The following is a 15,807-nucleotide window of genomic DNA, read 5'->3' on the forward strand; positions in this document are numbered from 1 at the left end:
GCCGCGAGGTCATATACAGACGGATGATGAGTATCAGCGCGCTCGCCTCGTCCTCGTCGTCCCCGAGCAGCAGCAGCAGCAGCCGAGGATATACGGAAAATCGAGGCTTCGTCGCTTCGCGTCGTGATGCGCTTTCAGTGGCCTCAGCTGCACACCGTATATAAAAGAAAGAGAGAGAGAGACAAGAAAGCCGGAAGCTCGTGTGCCCGTAATTCTCGATCGTTCACACTATACTACGAGTGTATCTGCACGCTGTTGTACGGGCAGACGTTTAGCCCGTTAAACGTTTGCGCGGACACTTTTTACGACCGCAGCGAAGATGTGCTGCGGGGGGCTTTACGGGTCCATTGATCTTGACGAAAAATATTAAGCTCGACTCTTGAGACTATATGATCGATTGTATTTCGTATGGGGGTGAGCGAGCATTGGCCATTTTTGCGTTAACATGCAGCAGTGACTCGAGTTTATTTGGAGGGAATTTCGATAAAATAATTTTTATACGATATAAAATTTGTCATTAGATAAAAGCAAAGACTCACCAGTCGGTTGACATGGCATCTTTTTCCGTATGTCAATTAATATATATTTGGCTGGCGACATTTCCCGAGGAGAAAACTAACAATTCTCGTTAGAAGCCTCCCCCGTATATTTTAACCTCACTACCACTAGTCACATTTACAATGGCGTTGTTACGTACGAAGGGATATTATCTTAAAACGCACTTTTTTACTCGATGCAATATGCAATATGATAAAAGGGATTTTCGTCGTTCGAATGACTTTACACTCGCGGCCGTATTCGAACGTTTAATATACGTTGCACTAGCGACGAGAAAAAGAAACAGAGAGAGAGAGAAGCGTTGGAACGCACTCAACGTTCGAATCGTTGCATTTTTTAAAATGATGAATCTGCTCATCCAATATCATTCTCGATCTATTTTTTTCATAACAAGCCAACACGAACTTGTATCGCTGCACAATCAGTTGGAAATCCCGCACGCGCGTTCCCCCTCCCTGGAATAGTACGAAAATATTGACCTTATTCTTTTGTATTCTACACTGCGTAAAAATCGACGCGCGCGACGCCAGAGCAAAAGTACGAAATATCGTACCAATGCTCTGTGCCTTGTCGGTTCCTCCGTCTTCGTATTTACGGATACACAGCAGTTACAGCACCTTGTATTTCAAGGCTACATATTCCGTGCCCGATAGCTCAACGCACAAGCGACAAATCAGACAATTGATGATCAACAGGTCCGTGTAGAAATCGTCGACTGTAATGGAAAATTTATCGAATATTAATGCTAATAAGGTATTTATAAGATTATGACAATGTTTAATAATTATATGTTTTAATGTAAATTATATCGAAATAATACTTGAAATGAGAAACATATCATCTAAGAATAAAGTAAAGCAATAAGTTGTATACATTGACGCAACAGATTTACTTTTTGAACGTTCGTAATCAATGCGCGTTAAATATTACAGTGAACTTTGTGATAAAATTGTTTTTAAGAAAAAATGTACACTGATTAAATTATTGATTAGAAATATTTGATACGTAACAACTAAACCAAAACAAATACTTATAAAAATTAAACATTGTTACAGTACATTAGCTGGGCAAATTTTTACTGTGCATAAAACTTTTTTTACTGCGGTTGAAAATTAAAATACTAATAACAGCAACAAATAGTTATCAAATGATGCAAATAACAACTTTTGATACATTGCTTTTATAATATTTTTTCAGAAGGCCAAGATGCTTCCACAAATTGTTGAGAGCAATCCCGTTGAAACTTTGAAAACCGTAATGAATAAAGTAGGATTTAATCCTAACTATGAGATTACGGAATTACCACATTGTGCAGAGAATCCATGTTTTAAGTTTATGAGCAAACTCAATTTTCAAGGAATCACCATTCAAGCTTTTGGAAAGTCAAAAAAAGAATCCAAGCAAGCTGCTGCAGTTGCTATGTTACAAAAACTTGGAAAATATCCTACAGAAGAAACAAATATTCAAGCACCTGCTGTGGCGACATCACAAAAATTTGTCAATAATCCTGCTGTAGAAACGAGTGTTCAAGCATCACCTCCACTGAATTCAGTTGAAGTAACGGAGGGTATTTTGCAATCATTGAATGTATGAATTTATTTAATAATTTTTTATTTATATCGCAAAGCAACTCTTGATGTAATTTAACTATTCTTTTTTTTTTTTCAGACACTTTGTAGTAAAGAAGGTATAGAATTACCAGTTTACACAGAACTAGAACCTACAGGACCACAACATTGTAGGATGTTTTCAATGCGATGTACCTTATTGTCAATCAGTACTGAAGGCCATGGTAAATGTAAAAAAATTGCCAAGCAGTATGCTGCTAAATTAATGTTTGAAAAAATAATACAAAATCCTAATGCTTTCAAAAGAGGAAGAGTTAATTTTATTAGTACTGAGTCAAATTCTCAAGATCTGTTACATAAGGTAATAGCGAATAAATCAAAGATAAATAATGATAGTACTGAGTCAAATTCTCAAGATCTGTTGCCAAAGGATGTAGCAAATAAATCCAAGCTTAAAAGTGATGGTACTGAGTCAAATTCTCAAGAGCTACTACTCAAAGTGATAGTGAACGGCAGTAAGCAAAGTAAAAATGAACAATCAAATCTATCTGAAGGTAGTTCTTCTGAAGGTGGTATTAAAAAATTACATCAAAAATTGTTGCATCGTTTGATGAGTAGTTTTGCCGATCCTGGAAATACTTTAAAGACATTACAGGCTATACATGCAGAATGCAATGATAATTGTTCAGAGGAAAATATGTCAAAACTTAAAACTGCATTTCAATCATTTTTAGATTCAGCAAAAATTGACTTCCATCATATGATGGTTAAAACAGCAGAGCCTTTCACAGCAATGCTTGTCATACAATTAAATACAGATCCTGAAATTTTAAGAATAAGCTTAGGTAGTAGCATGGCAGAAGCAGAATTAAGAGTCATGGGCAAAATATTGGCAACTTTGGACTCTATAGTAAATTAAAACTAAAAGTTGATTTTGTTTGTGATAATAATACGACATAAAAATTGTTAGTGCTAAATTTAAATTTCTAAGGTTTGACTTTGTACTTTTCATTTACTTGTTAAGATTGAATTGACTGATATTGATATTATTGTGTGCCTAAATGAATGATAAAAATGATTGGATTATTTTTTAATGGTACGACTGACATAATATAAGCTAACTTTAAGAAAAATTTAAAGTTTCGTTCAAAACGATTATTACTTTTAAGCATTGTAAGCATTGTTCAATATGAATTATTATTGAAAAGTTCAATTTCAGGATGTACTTAACGCAGTATGAAACTACTTCATATTGATTCATTACGTTAATAAAAATTACTGTGACTCAAACCAATATCTCATTGTTAAATTCATTTGCAAACATTCGTAAGATCTGAGTGAACCACTCGCACGAGAGCTTCGAGTCCGAGATTTTATTGATACAAAAAAAACAGCCAAAAAAAAAAAAAAAAGGTAAAAAGATAAAGACTCGCAGCAATACGAAGAGAGAGAGACAGAGAGCTGATGTCGCGCAAAAGACTCGCGGGCCGAGTGATTGTTCGTACACACTAACAGCGCTCGCGCGCGCATAAAAGAGCAATAGCAATTAGAAGGATGCCCGGAATGCGCGCGGCTTCGGAAGCGGCCGCGCGCGCGAGACCAGAGCACAGATGAGAAGAGAAGAACCGGTCATTATATTGGACGCGAAGAGAAGAAGAGAACTTTGAGCTTGGCCGCGCGCGCGCACATATAGGCATGTAATTGCAAGCGAAAGTCACATTACCGCTTTATATCGTCGACGTATTACATATAAATAATGCGTGTAAGTCTACTACTATATATATATACTCTTCAACGCGCCGCAACGCAACGCAGAGGCCCTCGCGTCGTCATCACATTTTCCCAGAAGCTTTTACAACTCAATAAAACGCTCTTGCAAGCTGTGTGCTGTGTAGTAGTAGTAGTACGTCTCGCGCGGCTTCCTCCTATATATACCAACCTGTATACATCTTACCTGCTCTGTGTGTAATGCTGAACTGTATAATACTGCCCTTACTGCTCACTTTCTGTACAGTATATAATGGTTACTGCGAGATGAGAGAGAGAGAGAAACAAGCTTCAGCGGAAGTTGACACTTGTGCTTGTGCTATATGTTATGGGTATTGGTAGGCTATACCAGGGACGACTTGGTCAGGTATAAAAAAAAAAGAAATAAGAAATAAACGCGTTGGAGCTTCACTTTTGCTTTAGCCCTGCAACCCGCAAAAATGTAAAAGTAATGGGAGGGGGTCGACGATTCATCAGCTTTTAAATAAACAATCTGCTTTAGTTTCCTCCAAAAGTTTATTGAATTTTTGAAAAATTAAATATGGTTTTTACATAACGAGATAATAATGGAGGAAATTATTGTATCATTATAAATGAACATTTTTCAATTATTCATCCATGTATACATTGAATTTTGTACGTTCATCCAGCTGTAATGCTTGAGCGATTCTCCGAATCAATGTAGAATGAAAAACGGTTCTCGGTTGAGAATGATTTGTGGTATTTGAGGCAAAACTTGATAGAAAAATTACTACAACCGCATCAAATGTTTGTTATAGAACACTATTGAGCTTCGTATTGGAATTAAATTTGAGACTGCCTCTTATTTGTGAATGTTTTTTGGCATTTATCGCATGTTCAAGTTGCGTACCTTTATGCGCTGCTTTGACTTGCTAGATAAGGGTAGATCGAACTGAAAATATTTCTCCGCAAATATTACGTGCATGTTAGACACTATTTTTTATCGTTTTGGCGTGGGTTTTGAGATGATCCTTTCGTACGAATTTCTTTTGGCCCATTATCTCATGCACGTGTGACACCGCTGTGCTTCGCATTAATGTGTTCAGTGAGACTGTGTTTGCGGAGGAATGTCATTCCGCAAGTATGGCATACACGCTTGGCACCATTGTGTATCGTATCAATATGATATCCAAGACGACCCTTTTGTGTGAATGTCTTTTGGCAGATGTCACATGCATGTCGGACTCAATTGTGCATCGAATCGATGTGTCTTTTGAGACTACCTTTCTGAGTAAATGTCTTTCCGCAAATATCACATGCATATTTGACACCGCAAGCATTGTGCACCGTATCGATGTGGATTTTGAGATATCCTTTTGTTGCAAATGTCTTTCTGCAAATATCGCAAGCATTAGTGACACTATTGTGCGCCGTATCAATGTGTCTTTTGAGACTACTTTTATGAGTAAATGATTTTCTACATTTATCACATGCATATTTGACACCATTGTGCACCATATCGATGTGGATTTTGAAATTATCCTTCCTTTTAAACGTCTTTCCGCAAATATCACATGCATATTTGACACCGCAAGCATTGTGCACCGTATCGATGTGGATTTTGAGATTTCCTTTTGTTGCAAATGTCTTTCCGCAAATATCACATGCATATTTGACACCGCAAGCATTGTGCACCGTATCGATGTGGATTTTGAGATATCCTTTTGTTGCAAATGTCTTTCTGCAAATATCGCAAGCATTAGTGACACTATTGTGCGCCGTATCAATGTGTCTTTTGAGACTACTTTTATGAGTAAATGATTTTCTACATTTATCACATGCATATTTAACGTCATTGTGCACCGAATCGATATGGGTTTTAAGATTACCTTTTCGAGCGAATGTCTTTCCGCAAATATCACATGCATATTTGACACCGCAAGCATTGTGCACCGTATCGATGTGGATTTTGAGACATCCTTTTGTTGCAAATGTCTTTCTGCAAATATCACATGCATGTTTAACACCATTATGCATTGTTTCGATATGTTTTCTGAGGTAACTCTTTTCTAAGTATTTCTTTCCACATGTTTCACATGCATATCTAACTCTATTGTGCACTGAATCGACGTGGATTTTAAGATAATTTTTTAATGAAAATGTTCTTCCGCATATATCGCATGCATGTCTAGTTTTTCTATGAACTGAGTCGATGTGAGTTTTAAGATGTTTCTTCGTTGTACATTTCTTTCTGCGTATTTCCCGTGGGTGGGTTGTATCATTGTGCACCATACAAATGTGTGTTTTGAGTCCGTGGTCGTTGTTGTACTTTTTTGAAATTCTTATTTTTTCATTTTGTTCGACAAATTGTTCTGTATCATAATCGAATATTTCTTTTTTCACTTTCCTCGTGGTTTCGGGAATGATTGCGTTTTGAATTTCATCGCTATCTTCGACATTTCGCAAGTGATTCTGAGAGTCATCGTCAATTTTTTTAATTGCTGATACATCCACATTGGGCTTCATGTCTTCACATTCAACAATTACTTCTATATCATCATTGAATTCACAATCGAAATTCAAATTCGACTCTTCTAAAGCGTCACCACAAAATTCCTTTTTCACTTCCTCTGCATGCTCTACTTTAATTATGTTTTGATTTTTACAACTGCTGTCATCTTTTACATTCTGTAAGTGATTTGGAGAACAATCGTCTATTTTTTTAACTACTGACAAATTCATATTGGGCTTAACATCTTTACATTCAAAAACTATTCCCATATCTTCATCGAGTTCACTTTTAAGTTTAATGTCGCATTTTCGAAGCGTAGTATGGCTCTGTGGAAAAATTCGATTCGAGTTACACATATTTATAATAAAAGTTAAATAATACAATCATCAACACTTACGGAATTTTCTTTCACAAATGGTAGGAGTTGAATGTTTTTCAGATCGGGTTTCTCGTCCATCATTTCACAACCATTCTCAGTAAGTGGCACATCATTGGCTTCTTCTTTCACTCTGAAATAGTCCCAGGTAAGATCGTATTTTTATAATTTGAGTCGCAAAAAATGAAAATTACCTGACAGCAGAATTGAGTATACAACTGGACTCCATACTTCTCACTTGGAATTTCACGAACACTACTGAACTATCTAACCTCTCTGTGACGATCGAGCGGACTACGTTGGACAACTGGCGAGAATAGCACAGAGCTGGGCTCATTCGGTATATGTTTACGTCCCGCGTCGACTGCTTGACCTCTCCGCGCCTTACCCGACGCGCGGTGTTTTGCCGTGCACATGCTATACAATGCGTTATCACACAGGGCTGCGAACGAAGCAGAACTAAATCATTATTATTGTATTTTTTGTGCCAAAGATGGCAACCTGTGCAGTGTCGATTTTTTCATGTTGAAAAAAAAACTTTGAAAATCAATTGACACCTTAAAAATCACTTTTTCGAATTTTTCCAATGAGATTTTAGATCCGCTGGGGTACACAATTTTTAAAAAAAAGTAGACTACCCAATTACATCTACGGAAATAGCATTCGTATGTATTATTCGAAAATAATATGTGTATTTTAATAACGAATAGTTTCAAACTTATACTAAAAATAACTTGTTGACAGTAAAATCAACTGTATTAGTTTGCGAAACAATAAAGTTTTATTACCATGACGAAAATGTTAGAATTATAAGTAAATATATACATGGTGAGATCTAAAAAAATGCACTTCCATCGGCGAAAAAAGTTAAATTTAAGTTAAGTTTCTTTTTGCTTGCCACGGACCCGCACCCCGGTAAATGGTTTCTGGGTATCCTAGGCATGCGAAAAAATGCGTGAACATGAAATCGGAAGAAGGGTATTTTTTAAGCTACTTTCGTGTTCTAGAGGACGAAAAACCATGTTTTCGCGTGAATACGAATGTTCGCTCAGTTTTCAACTCTTTGCAAAAGTATTGAAACACACTCATAAAAAATAACATAACTGATAATTTTCGATAGGAAATTTCCTTCCAAAACAAAAAAAAATTTACTCTCTTTTGCTGATGAAACTGTATTTTTTTTTAGATTCGACCAAGTACGTCTACAAACAGCGATTGACGTTGTACCACAATTAATGTTACGATGCGATCACGATCACGCTCAGTTTGAAGGTATATAAGTTGCTTCGTTACAAAATAGTCTCACTTTGCAGTTGTTTAAAAATAAGTTTTACCCGATCGTTCGGTAGAAGAGTATCGTTTTCGCGATGAAGCCACATTTTTTTCTTTATTTTGCTCTCGTGGTCATCGCCGCGACCGAACTAAAGGCAGACATCAACGCCGACGGCAGCATCCTCGAAGTGATAGGGAATCCTCCAGCGTTGTTCGAAGACTTGATCAAATTCGTGCAAAATTTCTCCGATTCCAAAACGATGATCAATCGCCTGTCAGATTATTCCGTCGTCGCCGTGATCAGCGAGTTAAGCGACGAGCTATCCGCAGTTGCCCAGGAAATCAGAGAGAATCTCCTCGCGAGGCTCGATGAAGTTCGCGCAAAGAGATTCAACGACTTCTTTAAACTGAAGGAGAAGATCGACCGTTACTTCGCAAAATTCCAAAACCATATCACCTTCGGCATGAAGCGTTCTTACTCGAGATCCCTAAAAAAGGATCTGTTTAAAAATGTTCTTGCTGAAGATGCGAACAGCCCAGAGAATATCCTACTCCAGATGTTTCAGAGGACGATAAGCAGGGAATGGGCGGCCCCTTTCCAAATGCTGGCCGATACCTCATTGGTAAGTCTGTTATAGCGCCCATTGATTACTATACGCTTGAAAAATGAATTCTCCCAGCTAAATAAAAGCAGCATCCTTGAAGTGGTTAATAATTATCTTATAAAAAATACAGACATCTACGATCGAGTGCTCGACCGGTCTTCCCCAGCACTTCGTTCTTTACAATATTTTCTTGACATACTGCGCTACCGAAATCAAAGGCGCCATTGTGGACCTGTACATCAGATACGAGGAGGCCAAGCGCAGCGAGAATGAGCTAGATGTTGAAGGGTTTAAAAAGGTGTTCAGCGACGCATTGTTCGAAGCCGCGGTAAACGTTAAGGCCGCCATGTGGACGGCCTCGCGCTCGTATTGGAGCTGCGGCGAACGCAGTGTACATATGACAGAAGGCGGGTAGTTTAGTTCGCTCGATATAATTGATGAAAAAATAACGACAATAACAGTCATATATTGATATTTGAACCGATGAAATTCAAGCGCAGTTCGGCCAGTTTCTTCAAATGTCTCTTGATCTTCGTCCGATCGAAGCGAATGCAACGGAAAATGAGTAAAAACATTTTATCAGGGAACTCCTTTACTCTCGACTATTAGATTCTGAAATTTCCTCATCCACATTTTCGTTTTTTTTTTTTTTTGCTCAGAGTCATAGTCGGACTCCGCTTCAGAATGCAGGCCGGCATGCTATCTATCGAGGCTAAAATGGCCGAACTTTTGCCGTGCGGCCACATCGACACGGAGAGCCAAATTTGGAAGGAATTACCGAATTTCAAGTCGTGTGACCTCGATAAACTCGTTGAATATGAGGACTACGTAAAGCTATCGGAGTCGAGAAGATCGTTCGTCTTGGATGACGTCGAGCTCGGCCACGATTACGCATTGACGGGCGTCAAATTCGTCTACGAAAATGGCTTTATCAAGTTGGCGGCTCGGGGACATAAATTTGATTTTAAGAACGGAACGATTGATACGACAGAAGAAATTTGGATAGTCAGTGGCAAATCCAAAAACGAAACGGAATACAGGTATGAATTTCCCTCAGAAAATCGAAGAAAAGAACCGATTAGACACTTGAAATTTAAATGTTTTTTTTTGTGTAGCGAATTGTTGTTGAAAAAACGAGACGAGCCGCATCCTTCCGACAATTTTGAAGTCAATTCGCACAGTGATAGCAAAAAAAATGAAATCCTTGGTAAATTGCCATCAAAAATTTGAAAATTTATTTTGCTGACGTAGCTCTTTTAAAATTAAAATTCTTTTTTTAGTACAATTCGTAAAACTAATGACGAGCAGCACGGAAACTGATGTGGGACAAAGTATAGTGCCCTTCATTCACAAAGTTACAGTTGTACCAAAACAGTTGCTACCTTTGTCGGGAGTGGGACTGATTCACACGAGCAATAAAAAATCCGGCGGTTATCTGGCTCTTAAGATCATAGGTTATGACTTCGAACCCCAAATTTCAAAGCCAACATTTTATAAATCTCAATATTAATAGAAATAAAGAAAAACTAATCCATCGAAGGATACATATGATTTTTTTTAGAATTTTGGAGACCACCTATCACTTACTTTCAGAGGCCAAAATTTGGCGTTTTTCTTAAATATTTCAGAGACCGAGAGAAAAGGGTAATAGGCGGTTTGATAGAATTTTGTTCCTAAAAATTATTCTTATGACGCAAATGCTCGAATATAAAATAACTATAAACGTCTAGAATAGTTAACTGCGACGTTACACTACAATAAATTTTTTAACGCGATCACGCTCACGCTCATTTCAAAGCTTCTCAAGTTGCGTTCTTTAAAAAAAAATTTACTTCGTAGTTATTTAAAAAAAAATAATTTCGGATTCATCGGCAGAAGTGTATCGTTTTGAAAAAATGAAGTCCGATCATCATTGGTAAATTTGCCAATTTACCTTCCACGACCACCGCAGCTTCGCTTACCTTTACATGCAAATGTTGTCATCATCATAGTAAGTTTGATATAATATTTGTGCAATTGCCTTTAATTTGTGCGAAGCTGCGATTTACCAATGAAAAATTTGAAATTCAATTGACGAACTATGAGTGGAATAGCAAATATTTTAACGTCCACGGAATGTTTGAATATACATAAAGTTTTTTGTTACTTAATGATCAATTTCTTACTATTTTTTTTTTCGTATCAATAATTTCACTTTCAATAAAGTTTAGCTTGATAGTGAAAATCATAATAACATTTTTCAATGCTTACAACGTTTACCTTCACCTACTTTTTAATATCTGAGCTCGAACAGATTATTTATTTGACTGGACAATCGTTGCTTAAGATACATCCCACAATCATTCATATTTCGAGTGATTTATTTGTCATTACGTACATTAATTAAATGAACATTAAAACGCGAGTAAAAAGAAGAAAGAGAACAACGCACACTCGGAGACTCCATGTACAAGAAGTGAGAAAGACAAGGAGAAAAAAAGATAAATGTCGTAAGTTTTATCGAAGTACTTGATATTACGTAACAGAAGCCGTCGAAAAATCTCGTGCGTACGATATCGCATTTACAAATTGCGTGCTCACCGACTCGCGTCTTTGATATCGTCGATCCGGTGCGCTAGCACAGATCAACAGAAGCAGCTTCATTTCGAAAAAAAAGCGACAAAATGTTGGTGAAGTTTTCGATCGCAGTTGGCTTATTGTTGGTTGTATTGTTGGTATTGTCGGTATCATCGAGGGAAACACGCAGCCGCGTGCGACGAGCCCAAAATGAATCGAGTGAGTAATTGCGAATCTTTTTCTTTCGGGCTCTTTTATTTCGTTCGTTCGGGCAAGGGTAAAAATTAAAAATTAATTCAAGATATTCGTGGATGATTTTGTTTCAATATCTTTTGAGGCTGGTGTAAACTTTTACAATAATATCACGTAGAACAATTTTTATTTTCACCCAAACTTCTATGTGACAAAATATAATCAAATTTAATTTAAGTTTCACATCAATAAACAGTTAAAAAGTTAACAATTATATAAAAAAATAAACCCCAAGAGAATTATGAATTCCATTTTAAATCAAAATCAAAAACCTAAAAAAATGTAAAGTAAGTGTCTATTCCTTTTTTGGTTGAATTTTCGTTTTTAAAATTGCATTCAATTATTTTAATGAAATTAATAATTTTCTTAGATTTTAATCTTTTTGCGACTCTTCTTTTATATCGTTGTTGACTTCCGAAACTGTACATAAGTAATATTTCGTTTTTTTATATTCTTGTGATTTTGACTTTAAGCCGAGAATCCATTTGAGCTCGATACAACCAGGGAGAAGGACCCCCGCTGGTATTGGAACTTTAACAATGACAAACCAGAAAAAGGTATAAATATAGTTCTATGAAAACTTTACAAAAAATAAAAACGATCTCTGCAGTTACGTTTCTGATTTAAATTTTTTTAAAGATGTCAATTACCTGGAGTTTGGCCCGCTCCTACAAAAATACATCGCGCAAGAGCAGGAAATTAAACCGATTTCCGGCACACGTTCAGGACATCCTTGTACAGGGGGTTGCTCGCGTTATGAGCTCGGCCGAACTGATCGTACACCAAGCCAAGGTGGTTGTGGGTATCAACTGAGAAATTGTCAAACTTTTGACACAGACATAAACGTGTGTAAGGGAGAGGTAGTGTATTTATCATTAATTTCATAGTCAAATTTTTTCTACCTTAAGTCGATTAAAATTTCTTCTTTATTTTACAGCCTGGCTCGGCACACAAGTACGAATACGTGAAAACCAGCAATGGCAACGTCTATGGTAAATTAGAAAACTGCCATCGAGATCTACTCAATTGGTATCGAACCACTAATTGGTTTCTATACTACAATCAGTGTGAACTATGCTTGTGTACTTGTGAAGAGCACTCAAATAATCGTTCTATTGACCTCCAAATGGTTAGGGCAGCTGCAATAAACAACGAGTAAGACCAATTTATTGGGGAGCTCTTTTTAAACTTGTCATTAACATTTTCACCTTCTTTACTCAGAGTCATAGTTGGTCTTCGCTTCAGAATGAAGTTAGGCTTGTTATTTATGGAGGCAAGAACGGCTAAACTTTTGCCGTCGGGCCAGATCGACACGGAGAGCAAAATTTGGAAGAGAAAAAAATTCCAGTCGAGTGACATCAGTAATCGCGTCGAAGGTGTGGACTTCCTGCCGCTCTCCTGGAGCAATAGATCGTTCGTCCTGGACGACATCGAGCTTGGCAACGATTATGTATTGACAGGCGTCAAATTCGTCTACGAAAATGGCTTTATTAAGTTGGCGGCTCGGGGCCATAAATTTGATTTTAAGAACGGAACGATCGATACGGCGCAAGAAATTTGGGTAGTCAGTGGTAAATCCAAGCCCGAAAGCGAATACAGGTATGAATTTCCTTCTGAGCGTCGAAAAAAAGAATCGATATGACGTTTGAAATTTAAATGTACTCTTATTTGCGTAGCGAATTTTCGGTGGAAAATCGAGGTGTACCAACGGACTATGATAATAATAAAGTTGACTCGTACAACGGAGGCGTTAAAAAAGAAAACATTGGTAAATTGTCATTAAATCTTGAAAAAAATAAATTTTGCTCTAGTAGGCCTTCTCTTTTTAATTTTTAATTTTTTTTTCCAGTACAATTTGTGAAGTTAACGACAAGCAGCATGGAGAGTGATGTTGGACAGAGTGTAGTGCCCTTCGTTGACATAGTGCCAGTTGTGCCGGAACCGCTGACACCTTTGTCAGGAGTGGGACTGGTTCACAAGGGAACTAGAAAATCCGCTGGTTATCTGGCTCTTAAGATCATAGGATACGACTTTGAACCCCACGTTGGGGAGGAATCAATTTAATAAAAAATATGTACTGGTATCTTTTTTATTGACGTATAAGTATCATATTGTCAGTAATGTTAGTAATATTAATCAATGATAAATAATCGATAGGCGAAAAGGATCGACTTAGATCAATCTCAAATTCAATTTTCTTTCATTAGCCTTCCATTTGTATATTTTTTAAATGTAAAGACTCTAAAAAAACAACGTTCAATCTCAAGAGAAAAACATTCATTAATTTCAAAACCATTACTAGCGATTTATACACACATCTAGTCTCCAACCTATCAAAACATTTCAATACTGTTAACATTATTTAACCTATTACTTTTTCATGCGAGGATAATTATTTTTTATTATTTTATAACATTATTCAGGTTGATAGTAATATTGGTTGGTCCATACAGTAACTATTGAGATTGACGAGAAATACGCATTTTTCGAATAAAACCTTATTCTTAATTCACAGCATAATATCTTACATATTTGTTATAATCATACTTAATTGATAATATTTTAAAATAATTTTAAGCATTCATAAATATTATGCATTCATGAACAAGGTGTTAGTACAGACTTTTTCAATTTCCGAAATTGAAACAAATGTCATTATTTGACTTTTCTCGTTAAAAATGTCTACTAAGTTGCGACAAATTGACCTAAAAACTACGCAAAAACAAAACAAAGACCTTGATATAGCTTTTACGAAGCGCGTTACCTAAAAATCTCTAATGACGCGATTGAACTCGAAGTTTTCACCTTGGACTCGGTGTGTCTTTATATAACTCTCGCTCGTGGACAAACACACGCGCTTTACTCCGTATACTCCGGCTGGGAGATCGATGAAGAAAAATTCTCACATTTATCCTATAATGCTTGGAAATTCGAAGACAGATAGATGTTTACCGAGTATCGCGTATACTTCGTTTCGTTTGGTACGGCGAAAAGCGGGTCGGCAATCCCTTCGCATCGATCGCCTTTTTCTCGTATTGCGCGTCGCGAGGAGACTGCGAGAGCTTTTTTTTGAGGGGGGCGACGCGCAGTCACTCCGGAGCTCGCTTATTCTGCGTCGTGCTTGCGGCGAAGAAGCATCTTCGTTTTCGGCACACAGTGTATGTACCGTATATGAAATAAATTTACGCGTTACTTTGTGACTCGGTGACTCTCGAAGCGATTTTTTTGTTATTCCGTAGTATCGTCATCGTGCAACGCGAGGGTGCAATAGTGTAGGCAAAAAATGGACTGCAATCGAACCATGGCTTTCGTAAGTATATCCGCATTACTTACGATAACAAAACTACTAATTTCGTTTTTTTCATCGCGATATTTCAATCTATACATAGAACTAAGCGATCTATTTCTATTATTTCGAGCTTCTATATTTGTGAATTGTTCGTATCTGCCATTGGGCTCGCCGAATGCAAGTCAACTTATTTTAACGATCGTTTAGAATGAAAAGTTGGACACAATTGAAAAATTGTTAGAAATTATTCATCATAGATTTTCATTGATGTAAAAATATTCATTGTATGTCCATTTTCAATGGTAATGGAAAATGTATAAATAAAATTTAAATATCGTCATACTTGAAAAGTGTTTCAATGCATCATAAGTAATTCTCGAAAAAAAGCTTCATTATTAGTCATCGGAAATATGAGATATCCTAAAATGTCGATAAAAATGATGCCTGTTTTCAAACATTTAGACACAATTTTTGTATTGCTTGCAATGTTTTCTTATTCAAAGTGACAATAATAAAAATATACCATTTGGTAGGAAAAATTATAAACTTTCGATTGAGTACACACACTAAAATTATTGGAAAGTCCAAACCCTTTTCTGGAAATATACGATCACTTTTAAAAAAATTAATAACTTGCAGCGTGCTAAATGATACGCAATTTAACATGATTCTCAATTTTTTACAAATATACTCATTGTAGCAATGTCTCGTAAAACGTTGTAAATAATCGATAGATAGATATCAGTTTGTGTAGGACATTGACGCTTTCGCCTGGATGTGCGTGAGCTTCTATCGTTGACGATCGATAATTGTATATGATACGAGATTACTGAAGAAATATTAGAGAATTTGCAAGTTCTGTTGCTATGTATGGTACAGTGTACAACACAAGGGTACACTCCTTTGCAACCCATTATAGATTAATTATTTCGACTTATACGATCATTTTCAATTTACCACTTGCGCATTTACAGATGAAGATACTCGCCATCTAGTGGTGGAGGATTGATGTTACATTATCGTATTTAAAGTGATTGAAAACTGGTTTAAATGTTTAATATCAAAATTACCAAGAATAAGCCAATTAATGC

The 15,807-nt window shown here is 36.7% G+C and overlaps 2 protein-coding genes across 3 annotated transcripts; one reads left to right on the top strand and one right to left on the bottom strand.

The window, feature by feature from the left end:
- The first annotated feature begins 1,112 nt into the window (after window positions 1-1,112).
- On the top strand, window positions 1,113-3,420 carry LOC106654315. 2 transcript variants are annotated; one of them, XM_014374111.1, is made up of 3 exons: window positions 1,113-1,311; window positions 1,756-2,145; window positions 2,227-3,420. In XM_014374111.1, the coding sequence occupies exons 1-3, from the start codon at window positions 1,279-1,281 to the stop codon at window positions 3,043-3,045; spliced, it is 1,242 nt and encodes a 413-aa protein (XP_014229597.1). In that variant the 5' UTR covers window positions 1,113-1,278; the 3' UTR covers window positions 3,046-3,420. The 2 variants fall into 2 exon arrangements, with proteins under 2 accessions (XP_014229597.1, XP_014229599.1); XM_014374113.1 differs by having other exon boundaries at window positions 1,113-1,253.
- A 2,503-nt stretch (window positions 3,421-5,923) lies between these two features.
- Window positions 5,924-7,027, bottom strand: LOC111693223. Its single transcript, XM_023459093.1, has 4 exons — window positions 6,937-7,027; window positions 6,764-6,875; window positions 6,039-6,692; window positions 5,924-5,974 (listed from the first exon to the last, which is right to left on the bottom strand). The coding sequence occupies exons 1-4, from the start codon at window positions 6,969-6,971 to the stop codon at window positions 5,924-5,926; spliced, it is 852 nt and encodes a 283-aa protein (XP_023314861.1). The 5' UTR covers window positions 6,972-7,027.
- Window positions 7,028-15,807: the final 8,780 nt, after the last annotated feature.

Source organism: Trichogramma pretiosum, unplaced genomic scaffold (genome assembly GCF_000599845.2).
Source record: "Trichogramma pretiosum strain Unisexual culture from Peru unplaced genomic scaffold, Tpre_2.0 scaffold54, whole genome shotgun sequence".
Taxonomy (NCBI): domain Eukaryota; kingdom Metazoa; phylum Arthropoda; class Insecta; order Hymenoptera; family Trichogrammatidae; genus Trichogramma; species Trichogramma pretiosum.